Raw genomic sequence first — 23,702 nt, forward strand, 5'->3', positions numbered from 1 at the left:
TGTTCTGTTTTGAAGTGAAAAAAATGTGTTTTTTAAAACTTATTCCAACTTATTTTGTACTCTTTTTAGTGAAAAGAGAAAATTGCCAACACTTTTGGGTGAGGAAGCTTACATGTTCTTTGCAAAAATATATAAATATTCAGAATGGTATTCAGGGTTTTCTTAATATAAAATTTGGGATATAGAATAGGATGGTCATTGTGTCTTAAATAAACTCATTCCTAACCTCTAATACAAACATTAGTTATGCTGTCCTCTGATTTCACAGTCATTGTATGTGAAGGGATTATAGGTTGAGAACAAAACTTCATACATATTCTCAATGTAAAAAGAAAATGTGACCTATCAGTGTTGGGGGACAGGTTTCCTTTAAAGGATGGGGGAGAGGGAGTTACCTTAAATTGTCTAGTGTGTAAGTGGATAAGAATTATGGGCAGAGTTGCATGGAAATCAGGTTCTTTTCTGTTCTGAGTTTATTGTATTGATTTTGAATTTGCATGGTCTCTTAGAGTAAGCTTGCAAATATCCAGATCATCTCTGATGGTTGAGAATTTACAAACAAATGAGGAGCAAGACTGAAACTTTATTTACAGATTTCTAAAGTGTATAATATTATTCTAAAATAGATTCATTTCACTTCCCGTTTCCCACAGAAAGAAAACAAACCCACACAGTTCTCTTTGAAGTTATTACATTCCTGTTTTGTTTTTCTATCTTGTCTTGTTCCTCAGAGCGCCAGAACTATTTTTCTTGTTGGTGCATGCTTCTAACAAGCTCCTTACTTTTCAGGGCAAAGAGGTTAAAGTCAGTAACTACAGATTTGCCTTAATTCAGCTGTTCAACTGGTACTTTTTTTTCCAGGGCAAAGTGAGGCAGATAATTTCAAATGTTTTTGGGCTAGGATTCATGATTTTGTTGTCTTGATAGGAATGTTTAGGCAAGTGTTTTAGTGGAAGAAATAAATATAGTCAAGGTATAATGCTGAGTCAATTCCAGTCAGTGCTTGATTGAACGGGGAGGGGCAAAGGATTGCTCCCCAGCACCCTCCTGTGTGGACCGTCATAAAGTCATGCTCTCTTCCCCCTCCCCCAACAACTTCTATAAGAAATCACTAGGGGAGGCCATCTATCAGTTTGGCTTTGGTGTCATCAGTATGCTGATGATACCCAGTTAATTATACCTTTCAAATCTGGTCTGGCTAAATGAGGGTAGCAAGATTCTATCCCAGGGCCTGGAAGCTGTGCAGGTTTGAATGGGGATAAACCATCTCTGACTCAATTGTACCAAGACCAAGTGGTTGTGGGTGATTGGATCATCCAGATCTGGGTATATCGGTATTCCATCTTTGGTCTTGGATGAGGTAGCGCTTCCCCTTCAAGATTGGTGCAGAATCTAAGGGTCTTCCTGGAGAGGCAGTTCCTACTTGAAGAACAGGTGACAGAAGGCCTTTGAACAACATCTGAAGTGCCAACTTTTTTTTTATTCTGGGCCCTTCAGACAGTAACCCATGCTGTAGTCACTACTCAGCTTGACTACTGTAACACACTTTATAGGAGGCTGCCCTTGAAGACAACCTAAACACTTCAATGGTGCAGAATGCAGTGGCATGAGCAGTAATGGACATGCCTTGATATGTGCATGTTATAGCCCTGCTTCATGAATTGCATTGGTTGCCGGTTTGCTTCTATGTGAAGTTTCAGGTGCTGATTGTTACCTATAAAACCCTACATGGCATAGGGCCAAGTTACTTGAGATAGCTTCTATCCATCCACTTTGATTTTGAAGGGTTGGCACACTCTGAGTTTCTTTAATTAAACAATGTCATCTTTCAGGACAATTAAATGTCCTTTCTGTAACAGTGCCTACTCTCTGGAATGAGGTGGATCCAGATGGCTCCCACTCTGCTGTTGTTCAGAAGAGCCATTCTTGGCAGAAAAACATTTACAGTCATTTGGGATAGTGAGATGGGTGGCATATCAATTTATTAAATAAATAAACACAATTAAATGATGATTCATTAGCACTAATCTTCCTTCTCATCAGTTGAGGAAGCTTTTCCTTAGAGAGATCTATTTCCACAAACTACAAAGGCTTGAATTTTATAACTTTTATAACAATATTATTCTGACCAACCTAATATTTCTCTTTTTCCCTTTTTCCCTCCTAGAAACTAAGAAGCCACCAGTGGCTCCAAAACCAAGACTGGTGATAGAACACAAAATAGTGCCACCTCCTGTAGCACCAAAACCAGAAGTTGTGGTGGTGGATGTTTTGCAGTCCTCAAAAAAAACAAAGCCAGTGATAGCGCCAAAACCAAAGGTGCTTAAATGTTCGACTGTTCCTGAAGTTAAAACTGTCCCCTCTTCCATAAGGAGAAATTTAAAGACTTTAGAAGATCACAAAAAAGACTCTTCTGAGTACTTGGTTCATCTGAATTATAAAAATGGGATTCCAACAGATAATGCAGCTTATATTATATCTCTCTGTTCTTGCAATTTTGAATGCATTCATAAATGTGGAAATCAGGATACCCACAAAAATGCAACCATTTTTGAACAGTTAGAAAACCTAGAGAACATTAATATAGATGAACAGCCATCATCATCTCTAAAGCATGGGACAATATTTGAAAGCAATAATGAAAACAATTTAAATAATTATAAGGTTGTCTTAAAGGCTAATGATCTAGAGGAAAAACTTGAAGATGTTATGATACAAAATGTTTACCCTAATAATGGCCATTTGAGGCAAAAACATTTAAGTAAACTTCAAACAGTTAATAGAGTTAATTATAACAAAAATGTTAAAATAGAATTTCCCCCATCTACAGCCAATGTAGAAGAACTTAAGGAGAATTCAAGTAATGATGCAAAATTAACTGCTGTAGAATCTGAAATGTTAGAAGGTCCTCTTTTGATTGAAAACAACAATAATTGTTTCTCTTTGAGTAATCAAGCACATATGGAAAAAATGGACGTGGATAATGCATCTGACAAACTTTCATTTGGAACCAACTCGGTAGTATCAACTAAACCTTTTCCAGTTCCAAAACCAAGAAAGCTACACACTCCCTGTCTAGTTCGTCAAGATGGCATAGATGCTTCAGGAGAGGATGAATGTGATAGTTCTGGGATTCATGAGTTTGCCATTAAGCATACAGCAAAAATTAATGTTCTAATTCAAAGTGTTTCCTATAAAAATCAAGAACATCAAAGTGCAGTGGATAAATCTGAAGTTGCTTCATATTCTGTAAGAAAAGTACATCAAAAATCAGAATCTATTGATGCCAAAGAACTGATTCCACAAAGCCAGTCATCTGAAATTGTACATGAACACTGCCATGTCTTAGAAAATATTGGGCATTCTTCAGACCTTAATTCAATAAAAACTTCCATTAACACAATGGAAGATAACAGTATGTTGGCAACTGATGCTAAAGAGACTGGCTTTGTAAGGTGTAGTAACCTATCGATGAGTTTGCCTAAACAAATAAAATTATCATGCAATCAACCTTTACCTGCCATGGTGACCCTTGATGACTCTGCACAAAAGAAGGAAGCTAAAGATGTTTACTTAAAAGGTGAAAGTTCATCTCGAATCATTCCGAAGAAACCTCAGAGACATGGCATTGCTATAGCTGGGCTTTTGAAAAAATCTGCATCAGAGGAACTATTAGACACAAGTGCTTACTTTTCTAGTGAAAGTAAAACTTTAGAGGCTCCTTTGGAGGGGCCTCGGATAAGGCATAACTCAGCCAGAGAACAAAACACAGTCCTATTGTGTGATACTCCAACATTATCTTTGGAAAAACCAATCTGGAAATTACCTCATCCTATTCTTCCATTTTCAGGAAACCCAGAAACCTTAAAAAACACAAAAAATGCAAAAAAAGTAGAAAATTTCAGTACTGTAACAAAACCTCGAGCCAAGTCCTTGTCTTCAGTAGATATGGATAGAATACACAAGCCTCCAAAAGAACCTCAAAAGAAAAGCTCACTAAAAAAATTCCTAAACATAAAGTGGTCTGTTTGGATGTTGAAAAGTGACTTCCAGAAATTTCTGGCAAAGGGCACACAGTCTACAGATAATGCCAATGGGGATATTCCTACCGGAGAGGGGCCTAGCAAAAATGGGAATGGCATTGCCATGGCAAATGGAAGGAAAGCTAAACCGGCAAAGGCACATTCTGCAGAAATAGGCAGCTTTTTCTCACAAAAGGGAAAACAAAAAATCAGAGCTCAGAATGAAATTAAAATCAATCAAAGATCAAAGTCTTTAGATGAACAGTCTTTCTCATTACAAGGACAGTTGAGTTCTGTTACTCAAGACAATACACATGAATATGAAAATGTGAGCCATTACGAAGAAATTCCAGAATATGAGAATTTGCCCTTTGCAGCTACTGATGAAAACATACATTTTGACAGGCAAAATTCTAGCATTGTTGACAACCAGGATGCTAATATGTATGAGGTGGAAGAGCTGTATGAACCTGCAGGAAGCTGTTTAAACTTTGGCAGGTAAGGTGCTAAAATGGAAACACTATGGTTGTATGGATGGGTGTGGTTTTTCCCATTGCATCAATCTGTAGGGTTGTTTTTACTTTTAATAGGCTGTTTACATTCACCTATTGTGGTTTGTAAACTGTTTATGGCATAGCATTATGCATGAAAGCTTACTTTTCAAAACTACAATTAGCATGATGTGTGAAATATTTTTTATTATTGCTGACATCTCTATGTTCAAAATTGTTTTTAACCTATCCAGAAGCATAGTGCATTTGGTCTCCATATATGTCATAATCACTTTTGTGATTTTACTGATACATGCTTACAGTGGTGAAATCTAAAAGTTTTTTGCCACTGGTTCTGTGGGCTTGGCTTGGTGGGGAGTGCTGGGTCAGACAAAGACCGGGGAAGTGATTAATGGGAGGGGGGAGGGGAAGAATGTCAGAACATCCTTTCAGATCATGGGGAGAGGGGGGAGCAGAATTGACAGAAGTCTAATCTGCAGCTGATGAAAAGCTCCAGGCAATGCCACGGCTCTTCCAACCTTCCATTCCTCTCCAACCCACTTTGCTTGGCATGAGAAAAGGCAGCAGGAGGGGAGGGGGTTTAGGCAGCCAGCCTGCCGGGGGTGGCACTGCCCGACTTGGGCGCGAGGGAGCAGGGCAGGACGGGCTTAAGTGACAGCTGTCTCAGGGTGAGGGAGGAGGGGAGGCGGGATGCACAGTTTCAGAAGGAGACTTTTGTGCTTTGGAAAAGGGGGGAGGACCACCTGGTGAGGGTGCGGGAATGAAAGCCAGCTGAAGAACTTTCTGCCAATCACTGGAGATTCAATCCCACCTTCAATATAAAAACCAAATGGGGGTGTGGCCCAGCCTCGGGGTCTTTCCCAGCTTTTCTTGGGTAGTGGTGGTGGCTTCCTTCCTGTTTGCAGGGGTTGGCAGGAAGGATTCCCTATTCAGCCTCGAGAGAAAAGAAGCTTGCACTTGCTCGCTTTGAAAGCTTCCACCAAATGGAAAAATGCTAGGAGCAAAGGCGCGCTTCTTTTCTATCAAGGCTGAATGGGGAATCCTTCTCGCCAACCCCTGCAAACAAGAAGGAAGCCATTTCTCCCCCCCTCCCAGACAAGCCAGGGAAGACCCCAAGGAGGAGCTAAAGAGCTGGAGAATCAACCCTGCTAAAGTTATAAAAAAGGTTCCAATAATCGCGCGACATTGTCACCGCTGATTGTCAGAACCTTTTTTTACTACCGGTTCGGCCAAACCATAGAATTTTTTGCTACCTGTTCAGGAGAACCGGTCCGAACCAGCAGCATTTCACCCCTGCATGGTTAGCAAAATAACTTTTACTGTTTTAGAACAGGCTACTTTTCCCATTTTTATATTTTGTTTAAATACACATTTTTCTTTCACCATTTTTGATGGCTCACTGGCTTGATTTTGTCTGAAAGCAGTTTATGGCATAAGCAATTTGACTTTTTGAACAACTGTTAACTTTTATCCTAATCTGCAAGCAAATGTCCCTAAGCAGCTGAATGTGGAAATACGATGATTGGACATCCATATGAACACCTACAAACCTGAACTAAATTTGATGAAATTATTGCAAACTTACATACAAATCTTATTGATGATTCCATTGGATTTTGAAGAAAAAAAAGTGTGTGTGTGTGTATTTGACTGACTGATTGATTTAATAAATTTATACGCCCTCCTTCAATCACAGGTTATAACAGCTTATAACATTAAAAATCCACAACATAAAAACCTATAGTTGTTAGAATTATAAAATTGCCTACTTTTACATATGTTTCAAAACAGAAATTGCTATATTCATTTGGCCAATGTTGAAATTGTGTATATTGCAGTATTATTAGATGAGCTGGCAAATCTGTTTCAAAATTACATACTGTATGTCAGACTACATGTCAGGGACTGCAAAATCTAAATTTTTCTCCAGAGGTAAAACACGCCCTACATTCCCTGCACATATAGAAAATAATTCAAATAGCCAGCTTTCTCCATGACAAGCTTATGTATAAGACTGTGATAAGGAAACATTGGATTCATACAGCTCTATTCTTGCAGCCTGAAGTTACAAAACTTAAAAGCAATTCTGTGTTATAGTAAGCTGTTTCTCTAAAGATCCTTATGGCAGCAATAAGGGTTATTTTTATCTATATTTGAGCAAAGAAAGATTTTTCCTTTCATAATGTGAAGCTCATTAGTATTGATGAATAGGTTCCAAGGAAAAGCATAAGTTGACAGCATATTGTTAATTAACATGAATGAATGCCAGCGATGGGCTTCTCCTGGGAAAAATAGCATAGTATCTATAGCAGTGGTTCCCAAACTTTTTCAGTCCACTTGGTGCTACAAACTGATCCTCAGTGCCCCCCACCCAGTGGTGGAATTCAAATTTTTTTATGACCGGTTCTGTGGGCGTGGCTTGGTGGGCGTGGCTGGGGGAGTCATGTGACTGGGCATGACAGAAAGAAGATAGCAACAGTAAAATTCAAAACTCTTAACAATTAATTGCACATTTATTCAAAATCCAATTTAAAAACCTTTGTAGTTAATGTTAATTTAACAAAATTGTTGAACATGATCCAGTGATACCAGGTTTTCAAAGTCTGATAGTCATTTATCAAGAACCTTAGTAACTAGTAACTTAGTAAACTCAGTAAAAATTAGTAACTAATTCACTGTTCAGTAAATTCTTAATGTGATGGATGGGCTTGATGAAGTGATACCAGTTTCCCAATGTCTGGTTTTAAGTCACTTAGCAGGAGTCTTAAATCACCACGTTCAGTAATCTGGAATCATTTTCTTTGCTTGGAGACCACACTGAAGCCATGTTCCACCAAATATGATGTTGGAAATGCAACAAGGAGTTTCTTAACCATTGTCCATAGTGCAGGATAGTGATCAGAAATTTCTTTCTGTAACCAAAACTCTTGGTACAATTTCTTGAACTTTGGCTTCAGCTCAATGTCATCAACATTTGCTTGAATTATTTGATGAGATTATTGCATGGTACATGGGGATTCCCAATATGGAAAGTGAGAATGGGAACATTTAACAGATCTATATGTTCTTGGGTTATAATTTTCATTCAAGAACCATGGGGATGGAAAGGGAAGTATATACAATGGAGTCCAATCCCCTTCCTCAACAATTTGGAAGCAAAGAATAACTCTAGCAAAATGTAGCCTTTTACCTCTTTGGGGAATCATTTTCTTTTTAAAAAATTATTATTATGATTTTTTTTATTTTTTCCAATACAACTCATGCAAAGGGTCATCCACAACTACATTACATTTTCCACACTCATATTTGTGATTCCTTATAACTTCTTTAAGCTAAACATTTTTAGTACAAATCAATGCATTGACATATATATCATTAATGCAGTTTCCTATCTCTTCCATTGATGTAATTAACACCTTATGTATTGAATACAAGTATACCAAGTATAGGTTAAACATGAATTGAAAAACATCTAATTCAAATGTATAAGCTGTAAATGTATTATATAATCACAGGCAAACATTGCACTTATGCCTAAGTCCTCTACCCACGCACCTTATAAGACATAAAACTATCTTAGCTGACTGTTCTAAATGTTACTCTACTAATTCAACAAGAAATGCTACTGCATGAATCCTTAATACAGAACACAGCTAAAAGTGATTTTAGCAATTTTCTTCCCAAGTTAATTCAAAATGTATATCCAAATGTTCCTCTATTTTTTCCCCAAGCACTAGGGAGGATTATATTCAAAACCAGACACTTTTGCTCTGTGTGTGTGTGTGTGTGTGTGTGTGTGTGTGTGTGTGTGTGTTCGCTTCTGGTCTCCAGAAAGAATTTCACCTGTTTTTCAAATTTTGGTCCCATTTGCATCTCCCTTAGGATTCAGCAGCCTTGCAAGGATCCCTGGCTTGCTTATAGCGCAGGGCTGCATGGCCGCCTGCAAGCATGGGCACGGGGGTGGGGACAGCGGCGGGAGCTTACCTCCTAGGCGTTGGCCGCACCACGTAAAGTACCGCCTGTCGCCCCGGGAAGGGGAGGTCTGGCCGCCAGCAAAGGGCAAAAGATGCCCCGTGCAGGTAAAATAGCGAGCGAGCGAAGGAGGATCAGGCAGGGCACCGAGGCCCCTTCGCCTCCCTTCACTCTCACTTTGTCTTGATGAGGTCGCTGCAGCTGCCAGGCAGGACAGACAGAGGTAGCCAGAGCGGCCCAGGTGAGCGGATGAGCGATCGAGGATCAGGCAGCTCGCATGCCCGCCCGCCCGGGCTGCCCCACCGCTCTGGCTATCTCCATCTGTCCGCGCCTGGTAGCTGCGGCGACCTCATCAAGACAAAGTGGGAGCGAAGGGAGGTGAAGGGGCCTCCCTTTGATCGCTTGTTCCCCCCGCCCATCCGCACTATGGTAGCCCTGCCCACCGCTCACTGATTGGCTGGCTCACCAATCACCTGCCTGCCCCTAAAAGCCCTATCTATAGAAAGCCAAGCAGAAAAAAAGGTAACTGGGTTTAGAGAGGGCTCTTAGAGGCAGGCAGGGCAATTGGTGAGCCAGCCAATCAGTGAGCGGTGGGCAGGGCTACCATAGTGCGGATGGGCGGGGGAGCGAGCGATCGAGCAGCTTCTGGATGGGCGGGGGTGAATGAGCAAACTGGTTCTAAATGGGTCACTAGAGGGGGCCACCTCCAGCACTCCTCTGCCGCCTCCCCTTGCCTCTTAGCACCCCCCTAAGCCATCCCACCGCCCCCATGAGGCGGTACCACCCATTTGGGAACCACTGATCTATAGCATAAACCCAAACAATGGCAGGACTTGAAAAGACACAGAAGCCTTGTCTTGAAGTAGTATACACTCCTGATGTTTTGATATTGTGCCAAAAATTTAAAAAAATTATCATGTTTTGAACAATATTATAACCTGGAAATTTTTGTCATGTTTCATCTTCAATTGCTTCTATGATCTATGTAAATATAAATATGCAGAACGTTTATTTGGTATTATCTGCATTACAAAAAATATTTTTACTTTATTATGGGTGAAACTTTGGGTTTCTATTTTCTGCATTTTTTGCACTAGTTGTCTCAGTAGACCAATAAGGAAGCAAACTAGTATAAAATAAAGGCATTTCCGCATTTGAATTGAGAAATTATGTCATATAACTAATGTTAAGAAATTGCACTAAAATTAGGATATGAGATAATGCAAAAATATGAAAGAGTCCAAACTGTAGCTTGTTTTTTATGTTTGTAAATTGACATTAAATTATAGATCCTTTTTTAGACATAAAGAGCTAATGATTTAAACTTGGTAAGATTACTGTTTAAGAAAGCCAAGATAATGTAATTTATGTTTTTCATCCCTAAAATCACAATTTATTTTACAAACTATAAAATATGTATCTGAATTGATATAAAATGTGTTTTAATGTTTAATTTCTGGAAATATTCATTTGATTCATGCTTTACAAATGGAGCACACTTGTAATTTTATTGTGTAGAATGGGACTTGTTTATTACATCTTTTTAATCTTTTTTCCTTTTGTCCTTTCTTTAATTTTCTGCTTTAAACATGACACCTAAGGAAATAGGTATAGTAAATTGCACTATATGCAATTGAATATAATTGCATTATATGGTACCATGTTAAAACTTGTTTTTTTAAAAAAACATAACTGACATAGCCTTAACTTTTTTGACATCTCAAGAACTGTTTGTCAACTGGAAATGTATACAACCTGTGAGAATTGATGTTTGAGAATCAGAAGTTGCTTGACTGTAAATTTTAGGTCAGCTCTCAAAGTAAATGTTTTTTTGTATAAACTATTGGCAAAATGTAATCAGAAATCTGTTTATTTGTGAGATACAGCTAGAATGAAGCTGTTAGAAAATGTGTAGTGATGCAAAAGTCTCCTTCTCCCTTAATGGCATAGAATTTGTAGCTGAATGAATACAATTTAAACTTTAACTGATCTAAAGAAGGTATTGTTTGTAGATAATGTTTGCTTTTGGCCAATAGAACTGCTACTACTTTTTTACAGATAAATTGTAAATTAATTCTAGAAAACATAAATTGTATGATAACGCTGATCTGATATTTATAAAATATTACCTTGAACATTTCCAGTTCAGCAAAAAAATGATCAAGGTCAGTTTTCTCTGAAATATACGTACATATATATTGTTTTCAGAATTTATAATTATATAGATTTGATTTAAACAATGGATTTGAAAGGAAGAAGGAAAAACGTAGTTTTAATGAACTTACCATGCTCTTTTTCATTATTTGTCATGATCAGTTTCCAAACTACCTATGATTTTATAACTATGTGCATTTAAATATTGAAGAACAGAATCTATAAAAAGTAGATTTATCCATGAATAATGTGTAAATTTAAATATCTGAAATTAACTACAGTTAACAGCAGAGAAGAGAATGATAGTTATATTATTTTCTTCTGGAACAGAAGAAAATGGGGAAGCAAAAAGAGCATTAATCCTAAGAAGTAAATTAATAACAAAAACATATAACATCTTGGAAAATGATGACATACCATGATGAGAAAGGACATAATAGTGAAAAAGATTATCTTCCAGTGATAAGATATGGTTGTGAAAACTGGACACTAAGAAAACGTGAGAGAAATTAGACTACAGGTAGTCGTCGACCTACAACCACAAAATTTCCATTGCTAAGCTAGGCAGTTGTTAAGTGAATATTGCCCCATTTTATGACATCTTGTTAAGTGAATCACTGCAGTTGTTAAATTAGTAACACAGTTGTGAAGTGAATCTGGCTTTCCTATTGAGTTTGCCTATCAGAAATTCATAAAAGGTGATCATATGCAACCCAGGACACTACAACTGTCATAAATGTGAGTCAGTTGCCAAGCATCTGAATTTTGATCACATGACTATGGGGATGCTGCAACAGTCGTAAGAGTGAAAAATGATTACATTGAACTTTTTTCAATGCCATTGTATCTTTGAATGGTCACTAAATTAACTTTTCTAAGTCCAGGATTAAGGGAGCTGTATTGTCAGTCCTTTGAAGAAGGCAAGAACACATAGAACAGCAAGAATTTCAGGAATCTCTTCTTTGTTGTAAGGTAGCAAAACAAAGTCTTCAAAGTTTCACTCTATCACATTTTATGAGCAACAAAATCAAGGCGGGGCTATTATGAGTTTCTCTCCCAGGCTTTTTCCTTTTTCCCAGGACTGACTAATTCTTTCTCCTCCCTTATTGGTTCATAGCTCCCTTCTTCCTACTCAAACCAGGTCTACATACTTTAACATCTGCTTTGAATTATTGATTTTGAAATAGAATCAAGTGTATTGTGGACTGCAAGAACAACCAACCAAATATGCAAGACAAAATAATAAATTATTTTGAGCCAGGTTGAGGAAATAGAAGAAAGGTAATACAACAGATAAATTGGATAGATGGGATCGAAAAGATTATTGGGATGTCTAGGGAAAAGCTATATGTTATTAGTAGAAGCAGCTCAAGACAGAACATCTGTCTCTACGATCGTTGGATTGAAACTGTCTTCTAAAGTTAACATGGCAAAAATCTAGTACAGTATTCTTTTATTTAATTGAGTTAATTTGATTTAAGAGTAAAATCAAGTAATTACATGCAGCAAACCAGAATGCTTCCTCTAGGTATATGAGAAGACCTGTTGGCTTACAGGCTGTGACAAGCCATTTTTCATCAAAGCACAGTGTAATGACTCAGTGGTGATTTATTTCACATGACTGCTTATGCAGAAGTTTCTCTTTCCAAAAAAAAAACCCATCTTACTTTGTGGTAATCCTTAACATGACAGTGTGGGAGATTGTTTTAATTAGCCTAGTATGCTATATTTTTAGCTTACATATTGAAATACGTTGATATTCAGAATTATCCTTTTTTGAAGGGTTTCTCTTGAAATCAGTTCATGAGAAATTGAGTAACCGTAGATTCTGGCCTTTCTGGGTGTTTGACATTTGCACCTTCTGCTTTGCTTTCCAATATAGCTGCATCATGTGTCCAATATCTTTACCTTTTGTGGCAGGGGCTCTCAGACTTTGAGATATCACAATTCTCTAAAATGAATTTTGCAACCCTTTATGAATAAAACTAATGGTTTTACTAGGTAAATATACTACTTTGATTACATTTATGTGTATGCATATGCCAAAAATAATCTTTTATAATATGAATAATAATAATATAATAAAAGTATACATTCTTGATGATTTAAATGTTTTTACACAGGAACCCAGTATAAAACTCATTTATAATTTAGTAATTCTCAGAATTCTAAGCTCAATTATGGTGCCTAAGACACTTTAAAAAAAAACATTGTGATACTTAAGTTATGTCTCGCAGTTTGAGAATCTATGATTTATGCCACTCCTCAGGTAAATAACCCTCAATTGTCTCCATTCACACAACACCCAAAATTAGAATGAAACCACATTTTAATTAAGCAAGAACCTCTCAAACAAATATAGTTAAATAAGAATGTCGGTATATTGATGGTATAAAGATTTTTGACTTAAAATGTACAATTCAATATGAATGAAATATAAAGAATGATTGTAGTAACGCACGAAATTTAATTGTAACCAATCGACATGCTTTCTGGAAGATGTAATGAAGAATGTTTTTGTGTTTTTTGTTTTGTTTAATTAAAACAATAAAAATAAAAAAATAAAAAGAACCTCTTATGGTCCACGGTGTGTTCCAGAATCATAATGCCATGTAACACATCCATTCTGTACCTGAATATTCTAGAACATGGAATATTAGAGCTTTGTTTACATTTAAAACAACTTCAGGTAATTAATTTCAATTGTCATATTTTATTTCCAGCAGCATAGCTGTGCTTTGCACAAGGCAAAAGTAAACACTTTCTGCTAGGGGTGTTGATGTAGTTAAACTAGTTTATACGATTTTATTCTTAATTCAGAATATAATGCCATGCCATATTTTTGATGCTAACTTAATGTGCTTACTAGTATGCTACTCCAAAATATTTGGTAAGGTTCTTAGTAGGCAACATTTAAAACATTTCATTATTTGATATTATTACAGAAGATCAGTATATAAAATAATCTGATTAAGGTAAATTCAGCTAATGAACAGTGATGATATTTTGAGGTATTTATATTTATTAAGAAAGTATATTTTAAGTTCTGAGCTGACTATTACTTATATAATAGAGCAGATAACAATAATTGGATAACATACAGTACATTTAAACTGCCTTCAGAAACCTTTGAATATCAATGTTTTTGTTTGAAAGTGAGTATGGGTAAAAATGATTCTTTTTTCATAAGAAAATAATTAAAAAGCACATCTCTCATTGTGGGACAGAAAAATGAATGATATCATGAGAAATGTTGACATTTTTACCAGTAAAACAAAAATTTTAAGACAGCTATCAAACAAGGTAATTTTGTAAAGAGACTTGGATGATCACTTTAACAATTGTGATTGAACAAGATTTGTGTTCCTTTATGAAACTGTTATTTCTTTCTTTGAGGATTGTATTACACACTTTATTGTTGTATTAATAGTTAACAGATTTCTACAGTGAATAGCATTCTGTGCTTCCACCAACAATTAGATGGAACTCTGCTTATGTTACACAATGTTGTAGGTCATCAGCAGAACGTGATGGATCAGAATTAATGTTAGAAGATATACATTCAGATGATGAAATAATGCCAAGAGATGTGAACAGCTCTGATGATGATGATGATGATGATGATGATGATGATGATGATACGAATTCAGACTCCAGTAAAGGGGAATCTGATGCACAAGAAAACAAGCAAGTAAGACTGTAACATTTACTTACATAATCTATTTTGTCATGAGTCTTTAGAAAATACTGTTAACAGTTGGGGGAAAAATGAAAGCAATAGAAAAAAAATGCCATTACTTCTTTTATTAGAGAAAAGACAATATTTATATTTATGGATGACTGGAAACCCCTTTTTCCAAGTTTTTATGACTTGGGAAACCACAAAAGGTTTTTTTAATATAAAAAATGAACTTGTTATTTATGGTTTTGATGATGAGACAGGCTAGATAGTAGAAAGAAGTCATGAAGTAATTTTAAAGAGTGAGGCTAACTGCTGTAAAGAACATCAGAAGTCGCTTCTTTATGGCTTTTCCTTTATCGCTTTCTTTATATCTTGCTATTTCTCCTACAGGCAGTCCTTGATTTATGTCCACAATTGATCCCCAAATTTCCATTGCTAGCAAGACAGTTGTTAAGTGAGTTTTGCCCCATTTTATGACCTTTCTTGCCACAGTTGTTAAATGAATCATTGCATTTGTTAAGTTAGTGACACAGTTGTTAAGTGAATCTAGCCTCCCCATGGACTTCGCTTGTCAAAGAACACAAAATGTGATCATATTTCCCCAGGATATTGCAACCATCATAAATACTATACCAGTGATGGCGAACCTTTTTTCTACGGCGTGCCAGAATTGCGTGCACGCTCGCTACTGCACCCCCCCGCGTGCCCACTCAATTCTCCACCCAACTGCGCATGCGCACGTCACACACACCCCCACACACCCACACACACTGTGCATGCACCCCTCCCCCATGCTCCGGAGGCTTTCCTGAAGCCTGGGGAAGGAAAAAATGGCCTCCCCCGCCCTTCTAGATGTCCTCTGGAAGCAGAAACAGATTCTTTGGGGCCGTTTATTGTCCTTTCCAGGGGGGCTTTCCTGAAGCCTGGCTCCTCTTCCTTCCTCGGCTGTTGGAAGAGCGCTGCACCCGTTTCATTCTCTTTGAGAGCCACCTTGCTTGCCCCGGCGCCAGACTAGCGCTGCCGGGGAGAAATCAGCAGGAGGGGGAGAAGAACACAAACTTCTGCTAGGGATGCCTTCTCCCCCCCTCTCCTCCCCCTGATCTCTCCCTGGCAGCGCTCGCCTCATGTGGCAGCAAAGTGTCCGTGTGCGTGTGTGTAATGGGGGTCTGGCTGGGACTGATCAGCTGAGAGGCTGGCAAAGAAGCGGCGCTCGGAGGAAGAAGGCAGAGATGCTGGCTGGCATTCGCTTCCCTTACTTTTTGCCGCCGCTGCCCCGGCAGGACGGAGCATTATCACCCCCTCCCTGCTGGTTGCAGCCCAGGCCCCGCCTGCCCTGCTTAGCTGAAAGTGGCGAGGGAGCAAGCCGCGATGAGCAGGAAGGGAAATGAGCGCTGGCCACTATCCCTGCCTTTTCAAGGAGTGGGGAAGACTTCTTTGCCAGCCTCTCAGGTGATCGATCCCATCCAGCCCCTGTTACACACAGACACACACACACACCGCTTGTTGCCGCGCGAGACCAGCGCTGCTGGGGAGAAATCTGGGAAGGGGAGAAGAAAACAATCTTCTGCTAGGGATGGTCTTCTCCCCCCTCTCCCCCTGATTTCTCCCCAGCAGCGCTCACCTTGCACGGCAACAAGTGGTGTGTGTGTGTGTGTGTGTGGCCAGCGCTCATTTCCCTTCCTGCTCATCGCGGCTTGCTCCCTCGCCACTTTCAGCTAAGCAGGGCAGGCAGGGCCTGGGCTGCAACCAGCAGGGAGGGGTGGTAATGCTCCTTCCTGCCGGGGCAGCGGCGGTGAAAAGTAAGGGAAGCGAATGCCAGCCAGCATCTCTGCCTTCTTCCTCCAAGCGCCGCTTCTTCGCCAGCCTCTCAGCTGATCGGTCCCAGCCAGACCCCCATTACACACACACGCACACACACACTTTGCTGCCGCGCAAGGCGAGCGCTGCCAAGGTGTCCCAGTACCAGGGCTGAAGGGGTGGCGGTGGCGAGGACGGTCGGCCAAGGGCTTCCCTCCCTCCCCACCCAAGCGGACTTCTTGCACGGCTCCAGCCTGCGGCTCTGATGAGGATCCATGGTCCGGAGAGCTGCTGCTTCCAGCGGGATATATTCTTCCAGGCCCTTGGCGGCGTCTTTTTGCGGTTAGCTCACCTCCCCACCAGCAGCTCCTCCGCCAGCATCCCGGGTGGAAGGAAAAGCACAACAGCCGCTGTTGGGGAAGGGAGTAAGGGGTGGCCATATATATCCCGCTGGAAGCGGCAGCACTCTGGACTGCGGATCCTCATCAGAGGCGCAGCCTGGAGCCGTGCAAGAAGCCCACTTAGGTGGGAGGGAGGGAAGCCCTGGCGGCTATCACAGTGCCGCTTCTGGCTGGTGCGGGAGTGGCTGCAGGGACCGGCTGGCCGCTCTTGCCCTTCCCCTTGTGGCTGCCGCTGCCGCTGCTTTTCTGAAGTGCCCGAGCCAGCCAAGCCCTTCGGACTGCAGATGAGCCATGGGCTGGAGGGCGAGGGCCACGCAAGAAGCCCACTCGGGCAGGGAGGGTGGGAAACCCCGACCACAGCTCTGCTCTACTAAGCGACGGCCGGGATCCTCTCTCCACGTCTTTTGGCACGCGCGGCCCTTGCTCTTCCTGTTGGTGTTTTTTGCGTGCGCATGTGCACACTGAAAACAAGGTCATTTTCCTGGCGTGCGCATGCGCACCGGGCGGCTCCTCTTCTGTTTTCTGGCATGCCAATGCACGTAAAGACCAGCTGACTGCTGCGCCCGAACCCGGAAGAGCAACTGGTGATGGCTCCACGTGCCAGGAGAAATGGCTCTGCGTGCCACTTCCGGCACGCGTGCCATAGGTTCGCCATCACAGTACTATACTATACTATACATGCCAGTTGCCTAGCATCTGGATTTTTACCATGTGACCACAGGGATGTTGCAATAGACGTAAGTGTGAAAAACAGTGATAAATCACTTTTTCACTGCCACTGTAACATGGAACATTTGTCACTAAACAAATAGTTATGAGTTGAGGACTACCTATATTTTCTTACTGCACTTTTAACTTTTTTCTTCATTCTTTCTATTTTACTTTTTCTATTCTAAATTAGCTTTCTGCCATTCTTATTATTGCTCTTAACGCACACACGCACACACCTACCTCGAGAGAGAGAGATGTAGAAATGGAACCATCTCATTATAATATTCTTATTATAATATATTATCAATCATTATAATAACTTAATTTTCAACTGCATATGGATCGTTATGCAATTGAATATAGACAATAGAGCTGCATGCAATAAAATTATAGGAAAAGTTTTTGTGTAAAAATATAATGTCTAAAATATACATAATACAGTAATATTGCTTTTTTACTATTCCTATGTTGATTTTTTAATATTTGTTTTTATTTTTAGTTTAGGGCATCTGCGAAGAAAACAAAGGTTTGTCACATCGCTAAGGAAATCATGAGCTCAGAAAAAGTGTAAGTATCTGTGTGGTACTTAATTAAATCTACTTTCCCTTACTTTTCCTCTCCCTTTCCACTGAGATGCTTTTGTTCTTCTCTTGGTAATAGGTTTGTAGATGTTCTAAAGCTCCTGCACATTGTAAGTATTTAATTTTACTTTTATAAACATGTTTAATTTATAAACTTCTTAGCTTAATCATCTCTGAAATTCTTTAAAAAATTGTCTTAAACTAGGATTATTATAATGTTCCTCTTTGTAAAAACACTAAATCTAATGGAACTCTGCTAACAAGTTAAAACAGAAGAGATATAATCATGATGTTTGATCCAAATTCTGCAAAAGTTTTGAATCATAAATGGGGATGTTCTTAAGTCTTTAGATTCAGAGCTAATAATGCTGAAAATAAGCACATGATAGACAGAAAGGAATTCATATACATTCCCAGAACGGTCAAAATGTGGTAGAACCAGAGATTTGTTTTTGACATCTCAACATTCTTCATTTATGTGTACATAGGTGAACCTTCATATGTTAGGAAAATATAATGTAACTATGCTGTATTATTTTATTATATGCATTTAATCTAATTATAGTTATGATCCATAAGCCTATAAAATGTTGGACTTAATTTATTTATGCAATTAAATACAGAATACAATCTCTTATAAGGTCCTTTAGGAGCAAATGTTGCAGATTGTTATTCAACAGTGAAAAATAGTAATATATATATTGTTATTTATTTAGGCTTTGTTTAGGCTTTATTTATATGTGTTAAAAACATGTAAATGAAGAAATATACAATAAGACTTGAATAATCTGGTAGTATTATTTTAACTATGCTTTTAAGTAACTGCCTCCCCCCTTCCAGCGTATTCGAGTATTACCAAAAGTATGTGAGCTTGACTTACTAGGCATCTACATTTAAAGTTGATTGTTGAGATTTTTCTTTTCCTTTGGCAATCAAAGTTCAATTTTGTAGTCTATCATCCATGAAATCCAAAATACCTCCACAAAATTTAAAGCAAACATTCTACCTCCTATATTCCTTTATATTTTTAGGAGTAATGCTAAAAGTGTGCAGTTGGATGCATATTTAAAGAGCTCACTCTAATTTTTTGTTTGTGCAGAAAATTAGGCTTCATTATATGATCACTATTAAAACTGATGGAATAGAAATTTATAGCTTTACATAATAGGCTATTAAAAGTTTATATTCCAAATTGATAGCTCTGCACAGTTCTTTTTTTAAAAGATCTTTCCAATTTTCAGATAGCACTTTGATTTTTTAAATTCTTTATCTTTCTTATTATGTTATCCTATACATTGCTTACTATTCATTTTTAGAGATATAATTTTAGCTGCATTGAAAGCCCTGGCAAAATGTTTGATTTTGCAAGAACAAATGAAAATTTAGAATTTGGGCAAATAGACACTAGTTAAAAAAGGATTCCTTTGGGAACCACTTTGTGCTTGCTAATTCGCCTAATGCACAGGTGTAAAATTCAATCAATCAATCAATCAAACTTTTATTTATAAACCGCACCCTTTCCTAAACAGGACTCGGGGCGGTGTACAGTCATTATTAAAAACCATATACATATCAAAATAGAATACATATACATAAAACATAGACATAGACGGAGGAGGTAGAAAATATACTGTACCATATTTAATTAAAAAGCAAATAAAATTAAAATTCCCTTAAAAATTCCACGATAAGATGTTTGCCAGGAGGTGAAAGATGGAGCTATAAATCGGCTAAGCCAGCTAATTGGAACAGGTGGGTCTTAAGCTTCTGTCGGAAGGAGCGGAGGTCGTTAATAGTTCTAATATCGGGGGGGAGGTCATTCCAGAGGGTTGGGCCCATCACAGAGAAGGCTCTACTCCTAGGCGCCACCCGTTGGCACTGCTTGGCGGATGGCACCTGGAGGAGTCCCTCCCTGTGAGAGCGGATAGGTCGTAGAGATGTGTGAGGTGAGATGCGATCCCGCAGGTAACTAGGTCCCATGCCATGGAGCGCTTTAAAGATAGTAACCAACACCTTGAAACGCACCCGAAAAACCACAGGTAGCCAGTGCAGCTCACGCAGGAGTGGTGTTATATGGGAGTATCTTGTTCCTTGATCCAATTACATCACGGGCCAGATTGTGACATATCATGACGTTTTTTTCCTTTGTGAAGCCAGAGTGGACATAGCCTGCGTGTGATTTATCTGGCCTGCAGGCTGTCAGTTTGATAGGCCTGCCCTAATGGCTATTATCTCAGTAGCATGGCAAGTGTATGGGTGAGGAACATATGATAAATATGTCAGATAAATTCAGAGATTAGTTTATGTCGCAAATTTAGAAAGCTGCCCAAATTCTGGATGGCATACAACATACAACAACCTAACCAATGGGTATGAATGCTTTAGTACAATGATATCTGCATATAATTTTAAAGAGATAATCTGCATATTAGAAATTTGTGTGATTCAGCAGTGAACATGAATGCTTTGTACTTTCAAAGAAGAATACTTAAAATTTCCTTTCACGAAAAGTATTCGGATACAAACTTCTTCCATTTTAATATTGTCATTATTTTTCAGTGTTGTTTCAGTGTTACAGAAATAGAGTTTACAGAGTGCTATATGCACTAAATTTAGGAGGGCTTATCGGAGCATTACAAGTCACTTTTGACTATTCCAAAGTCAGTCTACAAGATACAGCAGAAAGTGTATGCTGATGAATAGCAGAAATACAGCTTCAACGTATGAATAATTTTATTTGAGGGTAGCAATAAATATTCTAATGTTAGCAAAAAATGACCATCAAAAAAGTATAAATTTATTTAACACAACGGGCTGCATATTGTACTATGTAATGAATGATTTATTATGTATTTACAGTAACAGTAATATTAAAGTCGAGAGGCATTATAATTCAATATTATAGCTCTGCTCAGCATAACAATATAGAAAAATAAGCTTCTTGCATTTTTTTTCTGTGTCATTTTGTTTGTGTGACAATGAATGTGGATTGCGTATACTGAGAAGAATTTATTATTGCTTTTTATCTGTTTTTCTGAAAAGCTATTTTTCTTCTAATCTTGTATAAAACAAGATTATATATCCATTAATATTTGTATCAGTGAATCAACACATGCTCAGATTTAATTTTTGGCATTCAGGGCGTTTCTCTCCCACCCTCCCCCACTTTTTTTTTTTTTGCTTAACTGGAGCATTAGTGGAAGTATACATCAGCTATTTTCTTCGTGGGGCTAAGTTGAGAGGAGAAGTAATGTGTTATTTGAGTCAAAAAAGGCTACACTTCAGTGTTGTTTTTGATTGATCCATGTTCATGAATAGGTGTGTTCAAGATTGAAGCATAAGTGTATTCAAGAATGGGACATAATAAATGGAAAGTGCATACATTCCCAGCATTTTTCTTCTAGCAATTTTAAGCATTTCTATTAATATTAAGAGGGTTAAATGTTGCTTATGCTATTGAGTTCCATATGGGTTCTATTAAGCAATAGCAGTTACTTGATTATTTATTTATATGTGAAAATCATAAACCCCCAATGATGTAAGAAGTTAGTTAAATGTTGCCAGTTGGCTCCCATTGCATGAAAACACTTTATTTCCATATGGACAAAGCCATCTGTTTTACCTTGGAATTTAATGTACTTGAGGCTTTAATACCAAGAGGCATCTCCATCCGTTCCCATTCCAGTTTTAGGTCATGCAATGTTAAAAGGAGGTTACAGTAAACTAAAAAAAGTGGAAAAGCCTACTAATATACATTCCACCAATGCACTGTTTTAAAAATTGTGCACAAGCTAATGTTTCAAACAGCTATGCATCTGTGTCTGTAGTTGCTGTACCTTATTTGCATTGAAATGCATGTGGTAATGAACACGTGGAACAAATCGATTCTAATTTGATTTTTCTCATGTCTCCAACATATGGATGATGGAATTGTTTTGGGATATGGTAGCCATAATGAGAAGGAAGCAAAAGCACAAGTACTGAAATTCCATTTCATGTTGGCAGATAATTCTCTATTTAGTGTGCATTTAAATGTGCACAAGAATCAGCTGGTTTGTAGGTGATATATTTTACTAATTGTGATAGAATATTGTACAAGCGATATATACATTTTAATAATGAATATTGATTAGTGTGTAATTTAGTCAGATATACCTTTTGCAGTTTAAATTGCAGATATACCATGCAATTTAAACATGGCAGAACTAAACATTTTATAAAACGTAACTCCTGTCACATCTACTCTCTATGGTAATGTAGCTATTTTGCTAGGAGATCTGCATTAAAAACAATAATAGTAGGATTGATATATTGATTAGGTACCATCTATCATTTCCAACTCCAAGTGATCATATATGTAAATAGATTTTTTTTCTCTCCGTAAAAAGCAACAGTACTAATTTTATTCATCATGTGTTTATAAGTAAGAAAAATATCAACACAATAAAACAACAAGATTGTAACACATTACAGTAAATCATAACCGTGGTATAAAATAAACCCATGACATATACAGTACTAATATAACATCTATATATTCAAAATAATAGCTGCACTTTTAATAATTTAAATGATCTAATTTCAAATTAATTTCAAGTGAGAGTAAATTCTAAGTACCAAACCAGCTGACAAAAAATTCTCAACTATGATGTGACTGTTCTAGTATATAGAAGAACCAATTGACCCGAGTCTGATAATTAGATCAGAAGCACAGATACAGGAATAACCGGCAAGTTTTTTTCAAATAACTAGAAATGTCTATGTGCAGGAAACAAAATGTCATCATTTTACACTATATCTTTCCCAAATTCCCATCTAGCGCAATACTTGTCAGTTAAAAAAACTAGGAGTAAAATGTATAGAGTCCAGAATAGTACAAACAGCAGCATTTTAGACAAAAAAAATGGAATGGAGCCTTGAGTAATGTACACGTATTTATTAATTAATTTTTTATGCTGCCCATCTCACTGATACAGTGACTCTGGATGGCTTACAATATAATAAAAGGTTAAAAATACTAGAAAACAATTAAAATTAAAAAATGAATAGAAGAGATTGAATAGAAAAACTAAAATCAAAATGATGGATGGCCTGGAGGTAGAGATTCCCTCTATCTTATCAACCACATTCAGTGTAGCTAATCTCTGTTGGGGCTCTAGGCCAAGCAGCAGAGCCAAGTTATTAGGCTCTTCTAAAAAGCCAGGAGTGTGGGTGGACTTTATCTCTGATGGGAGAATATTTCAGAGGACAGCAGGGGGTGGGGGGGCACAACAAAAAAGGCTGTTTTCCTGAACTTTGCCAGCCAAAGTTCTTTGGCCAATGGGATCTGAAGTAGGTCCTTTCTGCTGGAATGAGTGGGGTGGGCTAATCCAATCAATAAGGCAATTCCTCATATATCCTGGACCCATAAAGATTTAACATCTTGAATTGAAGCTGGAATCAAACTGACAGCCAGTACAGTTCATACTATGTCTCACGTGCCGTACAAGGGGCCACTAGAATTGTCCACACTTCTGTGTTCTGTGCCAATTGTAGCTTCCAAATATTTTTTAAGGGTAGCCCCATGTAGAGCATGTTACGGTAATCCAATCAGGAGATGATCGGCATGAGTGACATAACTCTTTGTGATCCTGTTCTAGTGTTATCGAATGGAAGGAGGGGCCAGGTTTTTTGATACATGCTCTAGGATAATAGATTACTGGCTACTGTCACAACACAGGATTAATATTTTTTTAAAAAAACAGTAGTCTAGTTCTTAAACTGAATGGTCCTTGCGCAATCCTAATATGGAATGTCAAGAGTTATGTATGTTACAGCTACTACTTGTTCTATAAATCTTCTGAAATCTACAACCTGGACGGACTAAGGTA

The 23,702-nt window shown here is 38.2% G+C and overlaps 1 protein-coding gene across 2 annotated transcripts in view; it reads left to right on the forward strand.

Moving 5' to 3' along the window:
- Window positions 1-23,702, forward strand: part of FGD6 (FYVE, RhoGEF and PH domain containing 6) — a 62,904-nt gene that overhangs the window by 10,513 nt on the left and 28,689 nt on the right. For both annotated transcript variants that reach the window (XM_081958563.1, XM_081958562.1), the window contains exons 2-5: window positions 2,168-4,520; window positions 14,174-14,351; window positions 17,751-17,818; window positions 17,912-17,942. In XM_081958563.1, coding sequence (XP_081814689.1) covers window positions 2,168-4,520; window positions 14,174-14,351; window positions 17,751-17,818; window positions 17,912-17,942 — 2,630 coding nt within the window. The remainder of the gene's footprint in view (window positions 1-2,167; window positions 4,521-14,173; window positions 14,352-17,750; window positions 17,819-17,911; window positions 17,943-23,702) is intronic.

This window comes from Natrix helvetica (assembly GCF_964273705.1).
Source record: "Natrix helvetica genome assembly, chromosome: 6".
NCBI classification, from domain to species: domain Eukaryota; kingdom Metazoa; phylum Chordata; class Lepidosauria; order Squamata; family Natricidae; genus Natrix; species Natrix helvetica.